The sequence below is a fragment of the Eulemur rufifrons genome, chromosome 7, assembly GCF_041146395.1.
Source record: "Eulemur rufifrons isolate Redbay chromosome 7, OSU_ERuf_1, whole genome shotgun sequence".
In the NCBI taxonomy this organism is placed as follows: Eukaryota; Metazoa; Chordata; class Mammalia; order Primates; family Lemuridae; genus Eulemur; species Eulemur rufifrons.
The window spans coordinates 78,187,761-78,212,131 of NC_090989.1; the positions used below are offsets into that span (position 1 = coordinate 78,187,761).

At 39.5% G+C, this 24,371-nt stretch overlaps 1 protein-coding gene across 1 annotated transcript in view; it reads left to right on the forward strand.

Annotated features, from left to right (window-relative positions):
• The window catches only part of EHHADH (enoyl-CoA hydratase and 3-hydroxyacyl CoA dehydrogenase), a 53,993-nt gene extending 41,553 nt beyond the window's left edge, over nt 1–12,440 (forward strand). The window contains exons 6-7 of the mRNA XM_069475236.1: nt 1,449–1,790; nt 9,552–12,440. Of these exons, the coding sequence (XP_069331337.1) occupies nt 1,449–1,790; nt 9,552–10,813 (1,604 nt within the window). The 3' untranslated portion in view covers nt 10,814–12,440. The remainder of the gene's footprint in view (nt 1–1,448; nt 1,791–9,551) is intronic.
• The last annotated feature ends 11,931 nt before the right edge of the window (nt 12,441–24,371 follow it).

A 24,371-nucleotide genomic window follows, 5' to 3' on the forward strand; every position in this document is an offset into this window, starting at 1 on the left:
TTGAGACAGAGTCTCACTCTGTTGCCCGGGCTAGAGTGAGTGCCGTGGCGTCAGTCTAGCTCACAGCAACCTCAAACTCCTGGGCTTAAGCGATCCTACTGCCTCAGCCTCCCGAGTAGCTGGGACTACAGGCATGCGCCACCATGCCCGGCTAATTTTTTGTATATATATATATTTTAGTTGTCCATATAATTTCTTTCTATTTTTAGTAGAGACGGGGTCTCACTCTTGCTCAGGCTGGTCTCGAACTCCTGACCTCGAGCGATCCACCCGCCTCGGCCTCCCAGAGTGCTAGGATTACAGGCGTGAGCCACCACGCCCGGCCTCTAACCCTTCTTCATTGTCAAATCTCTCTCACCACAGGTGGGAAAAGTACTCCGTTTTTAAGGACTCGTGTGATTAGATTGGGCCCACCCAGGTAATACAGGGTAATCCCCCAATCTCCAGGTCTTTAACCTTAATCACACCTATAAAATCCCTTTACCATGCAAGGTAATCACAGGTTCTGGGGATTAGGATGTGGACATTTTGGGGGGCCATTATTCTGCTTACCACACAAGTATTTTCTCCCAGTGTATGGCTTGTCATTTCATTTTCTTAATAGTATCCTCTGATGTACAAAATTCTTTAATTTTTATGAAGTCCAGTTTATTGATTTTTTTCTTTTATGGATCAAGCTTTTGGTATTGTATCTAAGAACACTTTGCCTAACCCAAGGTCATAAAGATTTTTCTATATTTTCATCTAGAAGTTTTTGTAGTTTTAGTTCTTCAATTTAGATTTATGAGCCATTTTGAGTTAATTTTTATATATGGTGCTAGGTAAGGATGTAAGTGTTTTGTTCTGTTTTGTTTGTTTCTTGCATGTGGATGTCCAATATTATCCCAGCACCTTTTGTTGAAAAGACTCTCCTTTCCCCCATTGAATTGTTTGACACCTGTGTTGAAAATTTATTGGCTATAACTTTAAAGATTTATTTATGAACTCTGAATTATCTTCCATTGATATGTACACCTATCCTAGCATCAGTATCACACCATCTTCTTGTCTAGGTATTTTAAAGTTTTTGGTACTATTAGGAATGGAGTTAAGATTATTTTAAATCTAAAATATTAATTCAGAACTATTTTCCTTAGACTCATCAACAGATTAATATTTAACCTATTATAAAATTGTCTTGGCCTTGGAATAAAAAGAAAATGCAACTTTTAGGCCCAAATTAGGTAACTTAAAGTTGTTTTGAATCAATTAAATTCTATCTTCTAGGACTAAGTTGCAAGGATGTCAGAGATTTTGATATTAGTATTATATTAAATATTTTGATGAATAGTGTTTAATTTTGTGCTCTGAATTTGAACAGGTTATTATTGTGGTATTATTATTATACATTCATATTCCCTTTGTATAAGTGATATTTCCAAAGCTCTGATTTTTCTTATTCTTTGCAGATCAACCTCTAGAATCCCGTAGATTCTGCAACAAGGCAGTTCAGAGCTTGCCCAACATGGACACCATTTTCAGTGAGGCCTTCTCGAGGGTGCGGAAGCAGTACCCTGGGTCCCTTGCTCAAGAGGCTTGTGTCCGTGCCGTCCAGGCCGCTGTGCAGTATCCCTATGAAGAGGGCATCAAGAAGGAGGAGGAGCTGTTTATGTACCTTCAGAAATCAGGGCAGGCTAGAGCCCTGCAATATGCCTTCTTCGCTGAAAGGGCAGTAAAGAAGTGGTCAACTCCCTCCGGAGCATCCTGGAAAACAGCATCAGCAAGGCCCATAGCCTCAGTTGGTGTTCTTGGTGAGAGCATGGGGTAGTTAATGGAATTCTCCAAATCTGCACATGTACAGTACTACCATTTGCTTAGGACCACCAGGTGCCAGGTTCCATACTAAACAAAGTGATTGTGTTAGCTAAATTAATTTTCACCCCAGCCCATGAACTCTCTTCATTTTACCTGAAAAGACGCTGACGTTCTCAACAGTGAGTTCAACATGAGTGGTGTGAGTCTGACCCTAGCTAGGTCTGTCTGACTCTAGATTCTGGGTATTTTTTACTCATCCCCACCTCTCCCTTGCATGACTCTCTCATTACTGGATTTCCCAGCAAGGACTATTGTTTGTACCACATTTCAAGGCATGGCCTATCACTCTGTAGCTAGGTATTTGGAATAAAGTGTGTCTTTCTGCCCTGCATCCATTCACTTCTCCTAGTTCAAAACTACTATCCTCGAATCCGTCTGAGCCCTGAAACCATGGCTTCTCTACTCCCCCCACTGGCATTTTCCCAAACAAAATGTCTTCTTTCCTTAGAAAATAGCTCCCTGATTGGTTTCTTTGGGCCAGTTTCCTAAGTTCACTTGCTCTTACTTAGTCTTGGCCCAAGAATGGACTTTGGTGGATTTTATTTTATTTTTTTTTTTTTTTGTTGAGACAGAGTCTCACTTTGTTGCCCAGGCTAGAGTGAGTGCCGTGGCGTCAGCTTAGCTCACAGCAACCTCAGACTCCTCGGCTTAAGCGATCCTACTGTCTCAGCCTCCCGAGTAGCTGGGACTACAGGCATGCGCCACTATGCCCGGCTAATTTTTTCTATATAGATTTTTAGTTGTCCATATAATGTCTTTCTATTTTTAGTAGAGACGGGGTCTCGCTCAGGCTGGTCTCGAACTCCTGACCTTGAGCAATCCACCCGCCTCGGCCTCCCAGAGTGCTAGGATTACAGGCGTGAGCCACCGCGCCCGGCCTTACTTTGGTGGATTTTAAATCCCCTGAAATGGTAAGCAAAATGTTCTATGCACCAACTTAAGTATAATTTTCTAGAGAGAAGGTCTATAGTTTACTAAAAGCATCAACTTTCTTAATCATCACCCCTAGCACCAACCCAACCTGTAGGCAAAGAGTTCACTCCACATTTTCTCAGTCTGTTTGGTGTCTCAATCAAACTGTGGTATAAGAGAATATGTCTGTAATGCAAACACACTGTGCTTCTTTCAGCTCTGACCCTGTTGAGGTTTACCCTTGATTCACCTTTGATTTTTTTTAAGGTGGTATAGAAATAGCATGACAAAGAACTATGATTGTTCCTCTTTTTGTACGTACTTTCAGCAAAACCAATGTTTGTTTCTAGTTGTTGTGCATATAGTTGTTTCTTCTCACCTATATTCCTTCAAGCCAAGAATAATTAGTGCAAAATAATAGCAAGCAGTTAAGTTTTTCAGTATTGTGTTTATCAACGATTGTTTGAGAATTTCCCTATTTCCTTGTTACAAGCCTTTTTTGAAATACTTCAGGTTTGTGTCTGGCATATATGGTTTACAAGTTTGAAATTATTTTTTAAAAAGTATATCCCACATTGTTTTGAAAAATATTTGAAAGGGCATCTAAAATATATAGAAGACACATAGATAAAAACAAAGTGAAAAACCTGGACACTTGCACCTTCTTCACGTGTATGTCTGTACTGCTCTGCTTTTCGTCTTTGGGATGCTGCCTCCTGCTGCTCCCGTGCACCCTCTGGAATACTCCTTCATCCTCATCCTCTTCCCTCACAGCTCCCTGCTCTGTCTCCTGCCTGAAACCTGGCTCACCCTGACCACCTGCTTTTCACGCAGCCCTCTCTGGAGAATGCTCCTGCTTCTCCTACACTCCATAGGCCTCAGTGGCTCTTCTCAGTCCCCTGTCACACCATTATTCCCCTCAGGACACTCTCCTTTGTGGTCCTGCCATCTGACCTCATTGCTCCCCTCATTTGCTGATCATTTTGGTAACTGGCTCATGTTATCCACGTTGGTCCCAATCCTGCTGCCATCCTGATTGTCCTTGTGGTCTGTGTGGAGAGGTTTCCAACCCTGTAGCTTCTGGGTTCCTTTGCCTCCACAGACCCAGTGACATGCACACTTTGCTTCCATGACCCCCTCTCATGACTTACCCATAGGTCTGGTCGTCACCCCAAGTATTTCTCCACCCCTGAAATGCAAAACTCTACCTTTCCTCTACAACCACGTATCTTTCTTTGCATCTTCCTTCCCTTTTCTTTTTCTCCCTCCCCCTCCCTCTCCCTCCCCCTCTCCCTCTGGGGTCTCACTATATAGCCCAGACTACAGTGCAGTGGCTATTCACAGGTGCGATCATAGCTCAGTGCAGCCAGCCTCAAACTCCTGGGGTCAAGCGACTCTCCTGCCTCAGCCTCTTCAATCGCTGGGACTACAGGCGTGGGCCACCACCTGGCTCCTCATTTCTTTCTTCATCGGTTATTCCAGCTACAGCAATTACGTGATCATTTCCCCTTATCTTTATTTTCTTCTCCATACAGATTTAATTTTGAGTCGTCACTTCAGCCACTCTCTTGCCAATGTCCTCTAACGTCATGATTTATTTCCCTTTCACTGTGCTCCCTGGCAAAATCCCAACCCTGACGATCCCAGCTGTGCACTTCCATGAACCCGTGGGCAGGCTCTCAGCCGTGCTGGAGACACAGTTCAGCTTGGTGCCACTGCGAGTTCACGCTCTCCCACCTCACCTGAGCTCTCAGGGACGTCAGGACGGGAGAAGAATGTAGTTGATACAAAACCGCAAAACCAGTATTTAAAGCATCCTTATTCTTTATTTTCTTCTGTGAGTTGAAGAGATTCCTGACCAAATTTAATTCCATGGCAGTTAAAAGCAGTAATCTGGTAGGGGAGCAGGACTCCTTGTCCCTGTCTGTATGTGTTTATGAGGCAAAATTAGGGAACTAAATTGAATATAGTATGAAAACATAATAACCAACAGGGAAAAGCTTGGTCCTTCAGCCCCTTGTCTGACAGTCTGGGATGTCTTGAGAAGACCACAAGGTTGTGAGAGAAGTTAGGAGTTAAGAACTTTTTGAAAGAAATATGAATTATGTTTTCATGTATGTTTTTATTTCAATAATTAAATGAAAGCATCAGGTTATAGAAATAAGAAAAATCTAAAATTCTATCTCAAACATTTCTAAAGAGCATTAATCTGGTTCTCTTTTGTGACTTGGATTATGAGTTGACCTGTTGAAGTCCCCCACCTCCCGCCAAGGTCTTTCAGCAGACAGACCCGCTGGGGGACGTAAGCGCTGAAGAACTGCACGACGTCTTCACGGCAGCGCCTTGCCTTTCTTGCTCTGTTTTCGGTTCTGAGAGATCACCTACATTACATTACATTACAGTTTACAAAACACTTTCACATAACTTCTCATTATGCCTTATTTTATCAGTGAGATCATAATTTCTGCCATGTCAGAAATTTTATATGAAGCTTGGGACTTCATAGCTAGCAGGCTAGGGTTTTGAACCCCACACTCCACCTCCTAATGTTTACCCAAGCTAAAGTTTAGGATACAAGTTGCTATAGCAATGAGAGCGACTCAGCCTTCTTGATCCTGGGAGAAATGAAGATGTTTAATAAACTTGGAAAACTAAATGTTTTTGATAATTTAATATATTTATTATATATGATATCATCTAGCATGAAGCAATTTAATAAATTTGGAAAATTAAGTAAAAATATTCCAGAGAAACTAAATCAGTGATTTCTGATGACTGTATTCTATATTCAAAACCAATTCCCAAAGCTAGTCAGTATGAAGTATAGAAGAGTAATATATAAGTGGCTTTCAAAGCTGTTTTATTCACAGTGGTTGGTTAGGTAACAGATAATCTCCTGCTGCAACAGATAACCCAACAATGTCAGTGGCTTAACACAGTAAAGATTTATTTATTGTGTGACCTCAGTCTGTAAGGTCATTCTAGGACCAGTTTCTTTCCAACTAGTGGCTCTGCCATTCTCTGGGACAAGGGTCCACAAGATTTTTCTGTAAAGTTCCAGATAATAGATATTTTAGGCTTTGTGGGCCACACAGTCTCTGTTGCAACTGCTCAAGTCTGCCATTGTGAACAAAAACAGCCATAGACAATATGGAAACAAATTAGCATGATTGTGTTCCAATATGATTATATATGAACACTGAAATTTGAATTTGATATAATGTTTATGTATCACAAAATAGTATTGTTTTTAAAGATTTTTTATTTAAAAGTATAAAAACATATTTTGCTTGCAGGCAGTATAAAAATAGGCAGTGGGCTTGGTTTGCCCTGTAAGCCAGTTTGCCAACACACTTGCTCTAGGGTTTCCTTCAAGGCCTCAGAGTCATCCTCTGCATTCTCTATATCCAGGTGGCAAGAAGGATCTTGTGGGAGATTTTGGGAGCCAACTCAGAACTCACATTACCCTCCCACCATCATCATATTTCATTAAACAGAATAAGTCACAGGCCCTACGAGGATGCAAGGGGTTTAGAAAATACAGTCGTCTATGTGCCTAGAAGGAAAATGAAATGGCATGAGGAACGAACAGTAGCATATTTTCCATCAAATAATTTTTCTACATTTTCCATTCTTCTTGCCTTTGCTTAAAATGTTCCTCGCTTTCTTTTCCCTTCCCCAACTTGGATGGTTTAACATCCTCATTTTACCTTTTTCAATATGATCTTTCTTTAAGGCCCATTTCAAATGTCTTTGTCTTAAAGTTTTTCTTGATTCAGCCAACTAAATATAATCTCTTTCCTTTGGATCAAATAGGATGGATACCATATAGGGTGGATATTTGTGAACTTTTCTTCCTGCTGCTAGGTTAGAAGCTGAAGGTTGATACTACTCATGTTTTTAAAATAACAGTTTTATTGAGATACAACTCACATGTCATAAAACTAACCCTTTTAAAATGTATATAATTCAATGTAAAATGATGCAGCTGCTATGGACAATAGTATGGCTTATGATCATATGGTAATTCTGTAGATTCAACAATTCTACTTCTGGGTATATACTCAAAGGAATTGAAAGCAGAGACCCAAACAGATATTTACATGCTCATGTTTATAGCAGCATTATGCACAATAGCCTAAAGATGGAAGCAACTCAGGTGTCCATTGACAGATGAATGAAAAGACAAAATGTGGTATATGGGCCAGGCGCAGTGGCTCATGCCTATAATCCCAGCACTTTGGGAAGCCAAGGTGAGAGGACCCCTTGAAGCCAGGAATTCGAGACTAGCCTGGGCAACACAGTGAGATCAGTCTCTACAAAAAATTTTTAAAATGTGGTATATACTTACAATGAAATATTATTTAGCCTTAAAAAGGAAGAAAATTCTGATATATGCTACAACATGGATGTACCTTGAGAACATTATGCTAACTAAAATAAGCTAGTCACAAAAGGACAAATACTGCATGATTCCACTTATATGAGTATCTAGAGAAGTCAAATTCATAGAGATAGAATATAGAATGGTTGCCAGGGGCTGCGAGAAGTGAAAATGGAGAGTTATAATTTAGTAGGTACAGTTTCAATTTTGTAATTTGAAGGAGTTCCAATGATGGTTGTGAATGTATTTAATGCTACTGAACTACACACTTAAAAATGGTCATCATGGTAAATCTTATGTATATTTTACCAAAATTTTTAAAAATAAAAATACATACTTACAATATCACCAAAAAAGAATACAATTAAATGGTTTTTAGATATTAACAGAGTTATGTAGCCATTGCCACATCCATTTTAGAACATTTTCATCACCCTCAAAAGAAACCCTGTACACATTAGTACTCACTCTTCATCACCTTTTCCTCTAGCCCCTGGCAACCACTGATCTACTTTGTGTCTCTGTGCATTTGCCTATTCTGGATATTTCATATAAATGGAACAATACAACATGTGGCCTTTTGTGTTTGGCTTCTTTAACTTAGCAGAATGCTTTCAAGATTCATTAATGTTGTAGCATATATCAATACTTTATTCCTTTTTATGGCTGAATAATATTCCATATTTTGTGTGTCCATTCCTCAGTTGATGGACATTTGAATTGTTTCTACTTTTTGGCTATTTTGAATAATGCTGCTATGAACATTAATGTACAAGTTTTGTGCAGACATATATTTTCCATTCTCTTGGAGATGTATATACATGAGTGGAATTGCTGTAGCATATGGTAACTCCATGTTTAACATTTTTAGTAGCTGCTGAACTGTTTTCCACAGCAGCTGCACCATTTTAAAACCTGCTAGCACCATATCAGGGCTCTAATTTCTCTACATCCTCACCAACACTTGTTATTGTTTTTTTTATTATAGCCATCCTAGTCGGTGTGAAGTGTTATCTCACTGTGAGTTGCATTTCATTAATGACTAATGATGTTGAACATCTTTTCATGTGCTTATTGGCCATTTGTGTCTCTTCTTTGGAAAAATGTTTATTAGATCATTTGCTAATTTTTAAATTGGGTTGTCTTTTTAATGTTGAATTGTAAGTGTTTTTATGTACTCTGGATACAAGTCTCTTATCAGATATATGATTTGCAAATATTTTCTCCCATTCTGTGGGTTGTCTATTCACTTTCATTATGGTGTTCTTGGAAGTATAAAAGTTTTTAATTTTGATGATGTCCAGTCTGTCTATTTTTTTCTTTTTTTGCTTGTGCTTTTGGTCTCATATCTAAGAAAACATTGTTTAATCCAAGATCACAAAGATTTACTCATCAGTTTTACCCCTAAGATTTACTTCTAAGAATTTTATAGTTTTAGCTCTTACATTTAGGTCTATGATCCATTTTGAGTTAGTTTTTGTATATGGTGTGAGGTAAGCATCCAACTTTATTCTTTTGTGTGTGGATATCAAGTTATCCCAGCATCATTTGTTGAAAAGACTGTTCTTTCCCCACTGAATGGTCTTGGCACCTTTGTTAAAAATCAATTGGCCAAAAGTGTATGGGTTTATTTTTGATTCTGAATTCTATTCCATTGATGTATATGTTTATCCTTATACCAGTACTACACTGTCTTGAATACTGTAGTTTTGTCAAAAGTTTTAAAATTGAGAAGAGTGAATTCTCCAACTTTTTTCTCTTTTTTCAATACTATTTTGGCTCTTCTGGGTTCCTTGCATTTCTATATGAATTTTAGGATCAGTTTGTTAATTTCTGCAAAAAATCAGCTGGGATTTTATAGGAATTGTGTTGGTTATGCAGATCAATTTGAATAGTATTGCCACCTTAATAATATTAAGTCATCTGATCCATCAACACTAGATGTCTTTCCATTTATTTAGGGCTTCTTTAATTTCTGTTAACAATGTTTTATAGTTTTTAGTGTACAAATCCTCCTATTCTTTGTTAAATTTATTCCTAAGTGTATTCTTTTTGATGCTATTGTAAGTGAAATTGGTTTTTAATTTTATATTCAGACTTCATTGCTACTATATAGAAGTATTAATACAATTGATTTTGTATATTGATTGTGTTTCCTACAACCTTGTTGAAGTTGCTTATTAGCTCAAATAGCTTTTGTTTGTGTGTGTGACTCTTACTAATTTTTATATCCTCTGGAGCATTTAACAAGGTACTCTTAATTAGTACTCAATCCATTTGCATTGCTTGATTCAATCTCTTTAAATGCCACATTGTGACAGAAGCCTTCTATCCAGTAAGTAATTATCCAGTTCCCAATAGCATTAAATCATTCTTTTTCTCCTTTACTCTTTATCTGCAGGCTTGGGAACAATGGGTCGAGGCATTGTCGTTTCTTTTGCAAAGGCCAAGATCCCTGTGATTGCTGTAGAATCAGATAAAAAGCAGCTGGAAACTGCAGACAAGATAATAACCTCCATCTTGGAAAAGGAAGCATCCAAAATGCAACAGAGTGGCCACTCTTGGTCAGGACCAAAACCCAGGTTAACTTCATCTATGCAGGAGCTTGGTAGTGTAGACTTAGTCATTGAAGCAGTGTTTGAGGAAATGAACCTGAAGAAGCGTGTCTTTGCAGAACTTTCAGCTGTGTGCAAGCCAGAAGCTTTTTTGTGCACCAATACTTCAGCCCTGGATGTTGATGAGATTGCTTCTTCCACCAATCGCCCTCACTTGGTCATTGGCACCCATTTCTTCTCACCAGCTCATGTCATGAAGTTGTTAGAGGTTATTGCCAGTCGATACTCTTCCCCTACTACAATTGCCACTGTTATGAACTTAGCAAAGAAGATTAAAAAGATTGGAGTAGTTGTAGGCAACTGTAATGGATTTGTGGGGAATCGAATGTTGCGTCCTTATTACAATCAGACATATTTCTTACTAGAAGAAGGCAGTAAGCCAGAGGAGATAGATCAGGTGCTGGAAGAATTTGGTTTTAAAATGGGCCCTTTTAGAGTATCCGACCTTACTGGGTTGGATATAGGTTGGAAATCTCGAAAGGGGCAAGGTCTTACTGGACCTACATTGCCTCCAGAAACTCCTGCCCGAAAGCGGAGCAATAGTAGATATTGCCCAATTCCTGATATGCTCTGCGAATTAGGACGATTTGGCCAAAAGACAGGTAAGGGTTGGTATCAATATGACAAGCCAATGGGTAGGATTCACAAACCTGATCCCTGGCTTTCCAAATATCTGTCACAGTACAGAGAAACCCATCACATTGAAACACGTATCATTAGCCAGGATGAGATCCTTGAGCGCTGCTTATATTCACTTATCAATGAAGCATTTCGTATCTTGGAAGAAGGGATAGCTCCTGGCCCAGAGCACATTGATGTTATCTACTTACATGGGTATGGATGGCCAAGGTACAGGGGCGGGCCCATGTTCTATGCTTCCACAGTTGGGTTGCCAACAGTTCTAGAGAAGTTACAGAAATATTCCAGGCAGAATCCTGATATTCCCCAACTGGAGCCCAGTAACTATCTAAGAAAACTGGCTGCCCAGGGAAACCCTCCTCTGAAAGAATGGCAAAGCATGGCAGGGCCCCCCAGCAGTAAATTGTGATTCATCCTTCCAGGAAATTAAATCCAAAAATCTAAAGTAAGATTGCTCTGAAATACAAAGCAAAAGAAATAATTGGTTGGCTAAACCTCTTCTTTCGGTCTTCTGTCTGATGACTCTGATGGGTCAAATCTTTAGGAATGTGCTTCCTATGCCTCTGAATCTGTCCTTATCAGATCAATTCAATGAGTAAACTTGTATGAATATAATACCATAATAGCTGATGAGAGATACTCAGGAATAATATGTCAATTAATAAAGGGTAAATTCAGCTAAGTTATAAATTCATTTTGACTCCTTTCAACCTCACACACATAGTACTGATCGGAAATCTTATGAATCATACATACGTTCAACAAACATTAAAGTTTCAGGTAAAACACAGGTGGGAAGTGGTGAGGGAACCAAGTACTTCAGACCAGAATGGGGAACTCAGCGTAGCTTGGCAAGCCATGCTCCACAGATCACTTCAGTCCAAGGCCCAGTCACATGTGTATAGTCATGCTTGCTGCTTGCAAGATGGTCATTTCCCCAAGAGTAGGGGATGTCCACAACCTGGTCTGTATGGTCTTTTCTATTCATGGAGAAGTGACAGAAAGTAGTAAGTTGTTAGCTTAGTATAAGAAGGGATCTTAGAGAACATCTAACCTTCTAGGATTTCTTAATTCTGTGATAGAGTAATGATGCCAATTTCCCTGTCGTGACGCATCTTTGTGATGTTGTATATGGAAATGTTTGAGTCATGAACGATCCAAAATTATTGCAAAACAAATTTTGTATAATTTTGTTATGGGAATTCTTCTCTTTTACTTTTTGCCTTGTGTAGTTAAAAATTAAGGGGCTGGTCAATACAAAAACTTGTACACAAATTTTGTATAGCAGAATTATTCATAATAGCCCAAAACTGGAAATAATCCAAATGTCCATTAGCTGATAAATGGATAAACATAATGTGGTGTAGCCATACAATGAACTCGTATTCAGCCATAAAAATAAAGTACTGATACATGCTACAACACGATGAACCTTGAAAACATTACACTAAGTGAAAGAAGCCAGTCACAAAAGGCCCCATGTTGTATGGACATGTATATGAAGTGTCCAGAACAGGCAAATCTCTAGAGACAGAAAGTACATTAGTGATTGCCTAAGGCTAGAGTTGTTGGGAAGTGGGGTAGGGGAAGTGACTGCTAATGGGTACAGGATTTCTTTTTGGGTTGGTGAAATGGTCTAACGTTATTGTGGTGACAGTTGCATAACTGAATATATTAAAAACCATTGAGCTGTGTACTTTAAGTGGGTGAATTATATGATATTTGAATTATATCTCAAAGTTCTTAAAGAAATGGGCTGAAGTTGTCCTTTGGTGTGGTGTAAATAAACTGTCTCCACAATATTTTCACTTGTGGACCAAACAAAATTACAAAAAATTTCTGATGGAGAAATCTTAAATGGACAGAGTATAAGTTTTCCATTGTAAAAAAGCAAAACAAACATACAGAAAAAAATTTTTAAAAATCCGAGAGTGTGCCTTGAATTGTAGTTCAGCTTAGAATAATTTTTGAGATGTATACTACTGAATTTTATGTAATTTGGTTTGTGAAATTAAAGACATCAATGGAGAAGATTCCTGAAAGAAGTAACTTTGTCTCCAAGGTGACTTATTTTCAAATTAATGTAAAAATAAAAAAACACATTAAGTTTTCTTCAAACCTTGAATGGATTTTATTTTGAGTTCTTAAAACTTATTTGCACTCTACAGTAGCCTCTAGATTGAGGTTTAGAAACTGCAGGGCCCATCAATAGATTTTATGAGTCAATCCCTGAAGTGTTATGATAATGTTTATACTATGTATCTGAGTATATTTCTACATTTCTTGGAAGAGGTATCATATCTTACTTCTTATTCTCAAAAGTGTCATGACTCAATAAAGGTTAAGGACCAACACTCTACATAGAAAATGGAAAGAAAAATTATGAATTCATTTTTTATTTTATATCAAATGAGGCAAAAATAATTCCAATTTGCTGGGTCCTACCTATAATAGTAGTTAATATGATATGTAGTAGTTAATATGATTTTTAAGACTATTCTTAAAAATACACTTACTTAAAAGGCTGATTTTATTATTGTTAATTTTAAAACTATATATATTTTTAAAAACTTCTGAATGACATTCTAAAAAATGTGCTTTAATGGTAATTGACTCTGACGAGAACTGTATGTCGGAAACACCCTTGAAGCTTTGCCGTCACACTCTAGCTTTAAAGATGAGACTAATGATACTCCTTAAATCAGAAAAGCCACGGTGCAGCTGCAGTTGCTAGCCAGTCATTCATTTCCAGTAGGAACAGGTGTGCATGAGAGATACAGTGAGGGATCCTAAATCCCCCTGATCAATGATGTTACGGAATTGTTTATGCAAATCATACTTGACTGCATTGTAGGAACCTGAAATTTCTAGGGTCTTAGATTTGTCTTTAAAACAGACACCTACAAATCAGAAATACTGAAGGCTCACTGGATTATCTGACCGCTGGCAGGGTGGGGAATCTATGGCCTTCTAGGTCCTTAAGTGCGGCCTTTTGACTGAATCCAAATTTTACAGAACAAATCCTTTTATTAAAAGGGATGCAGCAGAAAAAGACGAAGCTTTTCTTGCCGGCTTTGGTGCTTAAAAAAGAACAATCTTGAAATCAGAAAGTGGCAGGTTCCCCACCCCTGCGCAGCAGTCAATGCCATCTGCTTATCTTGACAGCTTATACGTATTTTGAGATTAACAGAGAAGTGACACTGCTTCCAGGGAGGACAGCAGCGTCGCGAAACTCCGGTGGGGAGGCCACGCTGTGCACCAAGGGGTGGTCATCCACATGGAAAGAATATGAATGGGACCCCCTAGAGTTGTACAGACCCAGTGTTGTTCCCAAAACACTGTGTAGCAGTTTCATGCCGAAAACTCTTCTGTTCATTTCTGTCTCTTTCTAAATAGAAGTTAGTTGACAACAGTGGCGAGAGATTCTCCATTTATATTAGTTCTCCAACAGGACCAAATTTTAAGGAAATGTTTACATTTGGTTCTTTTTAGTATTTTTTTTTTTTGTAGCATCCTGAGAAAGTGGATTATGAGAGAGATGAACAGAGCTTTTAATTTTTGTCCAAAAATTTCAGAGCATTTCAATTGAAATATTTGTTTTCTTTCACCCAACTTAAAGTAGCCTGGAGGAATGAGTTCCTGAAAGCCTTTACAAGATGACATGAGCAGAGCTGATGCAATCTATCTTGTGCACATATGTGCTGTACTTAGGGTTATTCCACCTTCTCCAAGAGGACATAGGAACAGTTGCTAAATCTAGCCATCATGTCATGTCCCTAGGTCAGGACAAAACCTTCTCCATCAAAATCATAAATGCACTTGGATTTCCAAAGCTGGTCAAGGCCTGAAGAATTGTTGACTTGTAAATTTTGGCAGGTACTGTTGGCTGTTCCCCAAAGTTTCTCTTCTTCTGTAGTAATAAATGTTTCAACTTTTAGCTGAGCATGTAGATGCCCAGAATATACAATATATTGCATCAAGTTGTGGACATGTGACTAAGTTCTAGACAATAGGATGTGTCAGTGGGAGTGTCACGTAACAGCATTTGGGCACCTGCCTTAACAGTTAGAGGATGTGCATCCTTGGCCCATTTCTTTTTTGTCTCTTCCTCCATCTTGCTGCATGAAACACAGACAGGAGGACTGGAGTTCCATCCAATACGCTAAATCATGAAGACAAAGGCCATGCTCTAGAATGAAGAGCTTTGGTCCCTGAGAACCTCTTGGAGCAGCATTGCCACTCTACTTCCAACAGGCATTTATGTGGGAGAGCAATCAACTCCTATCCTGGGTAAGTTGGTGTTATTGTGAGTTTTTAATTACTCACAACTGACACTAATGTGAACTAATGCAGGTGGAGTCCAAGAATTACTGGGGTTTTTGTTTTATTTTTATTTTCTCAGTGCTACAGGTAATTCTGATACACAGGCAGTTTTAAGAATGTAGTCTCATTAAACAGAATTTCTTGTTTAAAAAAAAATTTTTTTTGCCAGTCTGATGTGTTTTTCAACTTGATGTTGAATTACCCAGAAATTTCTATGTTGTGTTCCACATATAATTGTTGTAGGCAGATGGAGATGCCCACTAAGAACTTTAGAATAGGGCTTTAAATTGACATTTAGTGGGAAATAGTCTCACAAGCCTACTTGAACCTCAGATTGATTGCTACTCAATTAGAGACAAAAAAGCACTCACAAAGAAAATAATGCATTATCACAAGGAGAGGTGGTCAACAATGGCACAGAGGAAAAGAGAAATCTGAAAAGCTGTGTCTTTCAGCACTGAATCTGGAGTGCACAGACCTTCTGCTCATTAGATCAGAGATCCCCAGAACGGGGTGGGTGCCTCTCCCAAGGGAGTGTAAAAGACAATCCACAGAGGTGCAGACAGAAAATATTAGAACTGCTATTGCTATTTATTTTTGTCTACAATGTAAGAAATTCATCTTGATGAATATTTTCTGTCCTGTTGTGTGCTATTGTCCTTACCAGGTTGCATCTGAGACAGCCATATACCAAGCAGGAGGTATCTCGAGGGAAGAAGACAAGTTCCAGAGTGCAGAGGTTGACAGTGGCATCCTTCCTCTTTGATTTGCTTTCTGCATATGGAGAAGTGTCACAGATGATGGGTGCTAGGGTAAGTGGATATTTGGACTAAATCATGTAATTTAATTAAATTAACCCTCACAAAAGATTCCTTGAAAGAAAGCACTCTTAAAAAGATGTCTTGAAAGAAAACACAATTGAAGATAAATAATGCAAGCAAAGGTGAACAAGACAATGGCAGAGCTGGTTGTTCTCGTATCATCAGCTTTTTGTTGGCTGTATTACAAAGTAGAATGATTTAGTCAAATCCGGCAAGAAGTTGGCCCAAAATATTTGAAATTATCAAGAAAACTATTAGAAATATTGATTTAAAGTAGCCTGGCAGAATGAGTTCCTGAAAGCATCTTATAAGCTGACATGAACAGAAATGCAATCTATCTTGTGCACATTTTTACTGTACTTAGGGTTATTCTACCTTCTCCAAGAGGACATTTTAGAAATATTGATTTATATGCCTACCATTCATGTTGAAGTTTGCCCTAAATGTGTATTGTCCTATTAGCTAATGATAATATGAAACCATCACTTATTAGCAAGATGTTCTAATATATTGTTTATATTATCATCTCATCATTTCTAAATTTCTTTTTTTATTGTGTTTTATAATATACATGTATATCAATATAATATACACATGGTAAAAGTATATGATTTGTAAATCAACAAGCATCCTATATATTAGAGATATATACTAAAAATATATGTGATGTGCTATCCAGATTTGATTTCAGGAATGATTTATTTTCCCAGCTGCTAGAAGTGCTGCCAGAAGATGGCCCTCTTTGGGGATTGCTTTGCTCAAGATCACACCTTCTTCCAAGGGTAGCTTGCATGCAATGACTGCTCAATGCAGGGACACAAATGCCTTCCTTGTCCTCTTGCCCCAACTCTGAAGGGCTGTCACAGATCTAGAGCTCCCAGGGACATTGAGTAGGATGAGGCCTTGACATTTAGTGGGAAATAGTCTCACAAGCCTGCTTGAACCTCAGATTGATTGCTACTCAATTAGAGTTGTACTGCATTGCAGCTCAACTTCTCCCTCTGCTCATTCCTGCTTCCCTCTCCTCTCTTCCACAGGTATTAATCCCAAAATCATTTCCTAAACATTTTTCACACTAATCTCCATCTCAGAGTCTGCTTCCCAGGGAACCCAACCTTTAACAATGGAGGTACATGATTAAAAATGTTTGGAAATCCCCTCAATCTATATGCTATCAACTCTTTGGTATTTAATAGACTTCTTTTGATCTCACATGCCACCAACTTTTGTAAATATTCTATGTGCTAGAAAAGAATGTGTGTTCTCTATTTAATGAATATAAGATTCTACTATCCCTAGATCAAGGTTGTTAATGTTAATCAAGTTTTCTATATAGCCTTGCTGATTTATTTTGTTTTGTTTTTGAAGTTTTGATTTTCTTAAAAAAATTTCAGAATATTACAGGGGTACAAATATTTTTTTTGTACAGTTCAAGTCAAAGTTATAAATGTGCCCATCACCAGATAGTGCACATTGTACCCATTAGGTGTGATTTTACCCATTTCCCCTCCCCCCAACTTGCTTGGTTTCCACTGAGTTTTATTTTTATGTGTACACATGAGTGTTGATCTATTAGTTCCAATTTAATAGTGAGTACATGTGGTGTTTGTTTTTCCATTCTTGCTTCACTTCATTTAAGAGAATGGTCTCCAGTTCCATCCAGGTTGTTACAAAAGGTAAGAATTTACGAGGAAGACCACAAAGGCAATCACAGCAACAGCAAAAATTAATAAAAGAACTTGACTAAATTAAAAAGGCTCTGCACAGCCAAGCAATCAACAGAGCGAATAGACAACCTACAGAATGGGAGAAAATATTTGCATGTTGTATATCCGATAAAGGGCTAATGATCAGAATCTACAAAGAACTCAAGCAAATCAGCAAGAAAAAATCAAGCAACTTCATAAAAAAGTGGGCAAAAGACATGAACAGCAGCTTTTCAAAAGAAGATAGACTAATGGCCAATAAACACATGAAAAAGGCTGGATGTGGTGGCTCACGTCTGTAGTCCTAGCACTCTGGGAGGCTGAAATGGGAGGATCACTTGAGCTCAGGAGTTCGAGACCAGCCTGAGCAAGAGCAAGACCCTGTCTCTACTAATAATAGAAAGAAATTAGCTGGACAACTAAAAATACATAGAAAAAATTAGCCGGCCATGGTGGCGCATGCCTGTAGTCCCAGCTGGAGACTGAGGCAGGAGGATTGCTTGAGCCCAGTACTTTGAGGTTGCTGTGAGCTAGGCTGATGCCACGGCACTGTAGCCCGGGCAACAGAGTGAGACTCTGTCTGAAAAAAAAACCCACATGAAAAAATGCTCAGAGTTCATCAGGGAAATGCAAATCAAAACCACAATGAGATATCACCTTGCTGATGTTTTATCTGTAGACCTGTCCCCTTCTGATGATCAATGTCAATTACTTATGCCAGGATGGTGACTACCTTCCTTGGCACAAAGAGCCAAAAGTAACGGGGTGGCAGCTATCACTGAAGGGATTCTTACTATATCTCTGATAGAAGTATTTCCTCTCTAGGAACCAGGACTTCTAGATCACAGAGTGTTAGTTGTTCATATAAGACACAAAATTCCCTAGGTAGATCACTGAAAATGATGATAAGAGGGGCCACTTCTACTCTTTGGGTTTTATAACCCTGTATTATTTCTATTGGGAACATAGTTCCTTGAGAATATGAACTCTTCTCTCCCTTAGTAGTCTCAGCACTTCCCTGGATGGGTTGTCTTATGACTTAACTCTAATTATTGTTCTGAGGGCCAAGAGGGGAAGTAGGTGTATCTTCTGAGCTGGGCATGTGCTGTCTCGCAAGGCAGAAGCCTTTGAATTATCTTCGAGCAAGGGAGGAGCACCAGGGTATAGCAGGGAGGGGAAGGCCACTTCTTTAGGCCCAATGCATTCAGGGGAATCTCAGAATTTGTGATTTTCAAATTATTGGCCCAGAGATTTCCATCCCAAGTCACAGGGTCCCTAACCTTGGCGTAGTGGACTTGCCATGAGAACTCAATCTTCTCTGGAACTCTACTCTCTTTACAATTAAGTCCTGGGCCTAACATTCTGCTTTTTCTCCCCTGTGACTACAGGAGATGAGTCTTTTTATATGCTGCCTATGATGTTCACAGTTCATCTTACATTAGTAATTAATCACCTTCACACCTTTTATTATATTTCTCTGGAGCAGCAATAGCCCTCAGCAACAGCCATCTGACTCCATGTAATTAAAAATTTCTATAAACCTCTCAAATGCCTGAGATATGGCCCTCATTACCTTGTACTGGTATTCCATCCCAACTCCTCCACTGGTAAAAGTTTTAACTTTTGCAGTTACAGCATGTTGGGGTTATCAATACTCTACTTACTATCGGTGATGACATCTTCATTGCCAGTTGGCTGGTTGGTAATTCAGTTCCAAAAATCCCTTTTTAGAGTTTGCTTCCTCAGATCACATCTGTTAGCAACTGCCATAAGCCAGGTTCCCCAGGAAAGAGACTTGAGGTAGAGATTTCCATGCAGGAGGTCTACTGGTGAATGTTCTTGGGAACAACACCCGTGAGGAAGCAAAGAAAGCAGGACTGAGCATAAGGAGGAGGTGAATGCAGCAGAGGCTTCCTTGGACCCAGGGGGAGCTTGGAGCCTTGGATAGTCCTTCAGAGATATCTTGAATTGAGGCAAGGGGGCTTGGTCTTTGACCCCATCCTTGAGTTTCTTTTGGATGTGGGTTGGCCCTAGGGAGGGAGGCATGGCCTTGGACACACCTTCAGCCAGGGTCAGTATCCTTGGAGAAACTCAGGTCCTTGTCTTAACCCAGCAGCCAGTACTCCCAGCACCTAGGCAAATAAGTGCCTTGGTTCCGAAGGAGGGAATCTGGTGGGTACACCACAGCATCCAACACAGAGCTCTGCCCAGTAGACATTCAGTGTTGCTCTGACCACTCTCATCATACTGTTATCTCCTGTTTTTGTCATTCACTATAAGAAACCCAAACTCCCATTCATCCCTCATCATCTGGACTCTCATCCCTGTATGGCACCTAATCTGATGCCTTATCTTCCTCAACTCTCCAAATCCTTCCCAAGTCCTCTAGAATTCACAACTTGCAACAGCATCTCCTCTAGCCTCAAGATGTTTTCAGCACATTTTTGTATCTTCTTGGCCTAAATTCTTGTGGTCCTCAAGGGGGTCTCCAATGAATGGCTTCATCAGCCAAATTCTGATTAAAACTGAGAAATAAAACAAAAAGTAACTATGGGGTTAATTTAGGTATACTAACTCCATGGACTTGATAGCACTGCGCCAGAGAATTGGGCAGACCTCTCCACACAGTCACAGCAGCACTGGACCACACATGTGTTCTCATGTGTTCTGAAGCCCTCAGTTATATAGTTTTAGATATTGCCCTGTTGAATGTAAGTTGCCTCAGGCCTTTCTTGGAAACAGGTGCAGTATAATTAGGGAGAAAAGGAGATAGGACCCTCAAAAGGGTAAAGGGTAATAGAATGCAACATGTGTCGTGTGCCAAATGAAAGATGTAGAATATTAGTACTGGAATTTGGAGGAGGTGGTCACTGAAAAATTAATGCCCACTAACCTCAAGGAGGCCATGCTACTACATTTGCTTAGACCATTCATCCCCCCCCCATTCTTCTAGATGACTCTTTCATACCTCCCATTCTTCCAAATACCATCACCACCTTCTCCATCCTCCTTCTCAGCTGATGTCTTTGCTGTCTTCGCTGAGAAAATAGAAGCAATCAGGAGAGAGCTTCCACAAGTGCCCACCAACACATCTACCCACCTCCCTGCATCTGTGCTCACATATTCTGCCGTCCCTCCTGTTTCTGCAAATAAACTATCCGTGCGCCTATCGAAAACCAGCTCCCCCACTGTATTCTAGATACCGTCTCCTTTCACCTACTCAAGTACCCCGTTCCAGCAATTCTCCCCTCTTTCTTCTGCCTCATCAACTTCTCTCTCCGTGGCTTCTTTCCAATCGGTATATAAACAAGCTGTAATTTCTCCCATCTTAAATATTGTTTAAAATTTTTTTTCCTACCTTAAAAAAATCTTGATCCCATTTCTCCTTCCGGTTACCAGCTCTTTTCTTTTCATCATAGCAAAACTTCTATAGTGATTATTCTCATTGTTTCCCAGTACTTTCCTCTAATTCTCTCTTGAACCTACTCCAGTCAAGCTTTTATTCCCACCAGTCTATCAGTATTGCCTCTGTTGAGGTCACCAATGACGCTTTTATTGCTGAATTCAATGATCAATTCGTGGTTCTCATCAATTATTCCTTCCTCTTATAAAGCTTGCTTTGCTTTCTGCTTTGCTTGATCTCAGGACACACCACTCCCTTGAGTTCCTCCACCTCACTGGCCTCCTTCTTAGTTCTCCATTGCTGGTTCTCTATCTCCCCGACCTTTAAAAGCTGGAGGGCCCAGGGTCCAGGCCTTGAACCTCTTCTTTTCTCTATCTACGTGCACTCTCTTGGTAATCTCAGTTAGTTTTATGAGACTTTAAATATCATCTACATACTGAAAACTCCTAACTTCCCACCTTCAGCCTAGACCTCTCCCCTGTTTGTCTGTCTATTTGACATTTACATTTGGATGTCTAATGGATATCTAAGGCTTATCATGTTCAAGTTGAGCTCTTGATATTCACCACCCCAAGTCCATCCCCCACCCTGAAACAGAATTTTCCTCCAACTTGCCCTATTCTCAGTAAATAGCAGCTCCATCCTGCCATTTGCTCAGGACATAAACCTTAGCATCATCCCTCCTCTTCTCTTTATCTCACTCTCCACATCTAATCCATCAGCAAATCTTGGTGGCTCTACTTGCAAATATACTTGCAATACAACTACTTATCACTGCCTCCTCTGCTATCACTGGGTCTAACCTGTTATTATCTCTCACCTGAGGCAAGAGCATCCTAACTGAACTCCCCGCTTCAGCCCTTGTTTTACGATGGCTATATCAACACAACAGTCAGACCAACTCTTCTATTCAAAATAGTCCAGTGGTTTCCCATTTTATTGGTTATAAAAATGAGAGTCTTTACAACACCGCATTGCCCTATATGATCTAGCCCCCCTACCTCTCTGACCTCATCTGTTTCTCTGGTTGATTCATTCTGCCCCAGCCAGCCTGGCCTCCTTGGTTTCTCTGAACATGCCAAGCAAACTCCCTCCCCACGGTCTTTGCACTTCCTATTCTGTCTACTTGAAATTCATTTGCCTTAGCTGTTACATAGTTTGTTCCTTCCCTTCTTTCCTTCTGTTTCAATGTCATCTTGTTAGAAGGGCCTCCTGACTATTCCACATACAATAGCAACCATTCCCTTCCCCAATATTCCCTATCTCCCTGACCCTGCATTTTCACTATGGCATAGTTACTGTCTGACATGTTGCACATTTCTTTATTTGCTTATTTTCTATGCCTCCCCCCTCTAAAATGTGAGTTTCTCATAAGCAGACATTTTGGATATTTTATTTGTTGTTGTATTTGGAACCTAGACAAGTGCCTGGACATAAGAGATGCTCAATGTATTTGTTAAAGAAATAAAAATCTTAGTTTACACCTTGTCTTAGACTAGCCATTCTAAAATATCACAGCTTGTGTTCTGCATGCTGGAGATTAGCCCAGGCTATGTTAAGAACACTCAAGGAAGGCTGTAGAAAGATTGCTAATCCATTGTCTGTCGCAAAACTATCCAGTGAAACTTAACATAAGGAATGCAAAAACTAAATTTCCACTAATAATCTAACTTTTGTCCTGTCTACCCACCCTTATGGAACACATGCTCCAATAAATTTTTTCCTGATTTGTAACTTGCATAAAAAATACTTACAAAGAACTAAAAATAAAATTACATTTCATCATACAGTTTACAAATTCTCTCTTTTGAGACAATAATTTTACATAAAAAGTAACATAAAATTCAAGAATATTTGTTATTAGAAAGAAAGAATATTTGAAATCTGAGATGTTGCAGGAAATGTCTTGCCATACCTCTAAGTTTTCAGTTATCCAACTGTTCCTCAGGAATATGTCATAATGTAGACCCTAGTTTGGAAAATAGAACAAACTTAATGAAGTGCAATTGAAATAAATCACTCTCAAGATTCGAGTGTATTTGCCGCACCCCCCACCAGATGGTGCTGCTGAGAAGTTTTTCTAAAAATTCAGAGCTGAGGGTCTACTTTTAATTTAACGGTAGACTATAATCTCTAAATTCATTAGTGGTTCTCTAACAATATTTGTTTTTATTACTTTAGACAAAATGTTCTGTGGGCTCTTGGAGCTTGTATATGGGTGGCATGTGGGTCAGTTTCATAAATAATAGGCAATATGAGTAGGTGGAAATTGGAGATAGAATTTCAGCTGCAACAGCATTTGAAATTAGTAAGTAGACTTCCAGTGATCATTATGTACTTGGCTTCCCAGACTTGAAAAATTATGTAAGATGTACATAATTTTCTTGTAGCTCTTGTTCAACCTACAAGAGTGAGCGTAATAATACCACTTCAATTTACAAAACCCAATTGCTTATTCTTCTGTGGTTCATGAAAAGCCAGCTTTATTAATTCTTTAAAATATGAGCAAGAATTTTAAAACTAATAATTTAACAGTTGTATTTATGATTCTTTCTACACAAACATTTTTCTATTAGACAGTAAATTCAGGAATTTTTTCACTTTGTATCAATGTAATAGTATGAGCCATGTATAAAATACAGCAATTAGTCCACTTGACGATTTCCTAGAAGCCACTAATTTTGTGGGAAAACATGCTGGATCTAGGTAGTCAGATTCTATAATTTGCTACAGATTTGAGGTTTCATGGAAATTTGAGGGTCAGTGATCTCTTTTATGTTATCCTCTGTGGAAATGGAAACTTGCCATGAAATAGCCATTCCACTTTCTTTTCTAGACTAAATTCCAGCTTCTTTACCTTTTACATGTTGATTCTATTTTCTTCGTTTAATCATTATTGTTACCTTCTCCTAGTGTTACCAGAATTGGGATGAGAAAAGGGAAGGCATCATTTACATAATCATTTGCCTAATCATGTACATTTATTTGCATAAATTACAAATCTATTTGAGAGAATGAGAGGCAGACCCAGGGAGAGAGAAGAGCCTGGGGTGGGGGTTGGGACTTCCCAAAAGTCCTTCAGGCACCTCCCTTCAGGGAGAAGGGAATCTGGGATGAGAGCCTCTGAGAAGTTGGAAGAACCCCAAGAGCAGACATCTGGGCTTGAAGGCACTGGGGGCTGCGGGGGGCGGGGGGGGCGGGGATGTGGACTATGAGAGTGTCACTGGTGAGAGCCAAAGAGGAAAGCAAAGCAGGGCAGAATAAGCAAACTCAATGCATCTCTTTTTCCTTTTCTCCGCAGCTGATGTTCCCACTTCCCAGTGCCTCAGCTTGGACATTGCAAGTAGCAGGAGCTCCGTGCAGGGGATCAGCAGCTGTCCTGCTGGGCTGCTGGCAGGGGGGTGGCCCCAGCACAGAGACCCTTTTCTTTTTTTTTTGGAGGAAGCAGGAAGTTGCTGAGTGGAGCCTTGTTTCTCAGCCTCTGCATCCCCCAGTTATCAGAGGGAAGGCTCTGTGTACCAGTCTGTCTCCTATTCCTGGGCAGAGCTGGGCCAGAGGAAAACACAAAGAGAAATAACCCCGCATATTAGGGCCCTCTGATCCCTATTGTGGAGTTAGGCAACCTGGCGTGCTAGCCCAGATCCTAAGGCTAGGGACTGGCTTAAACAGAAGGGACAGCTTGGGGAGTGGCCTTGGTCTGATGCCCCAGAGTCA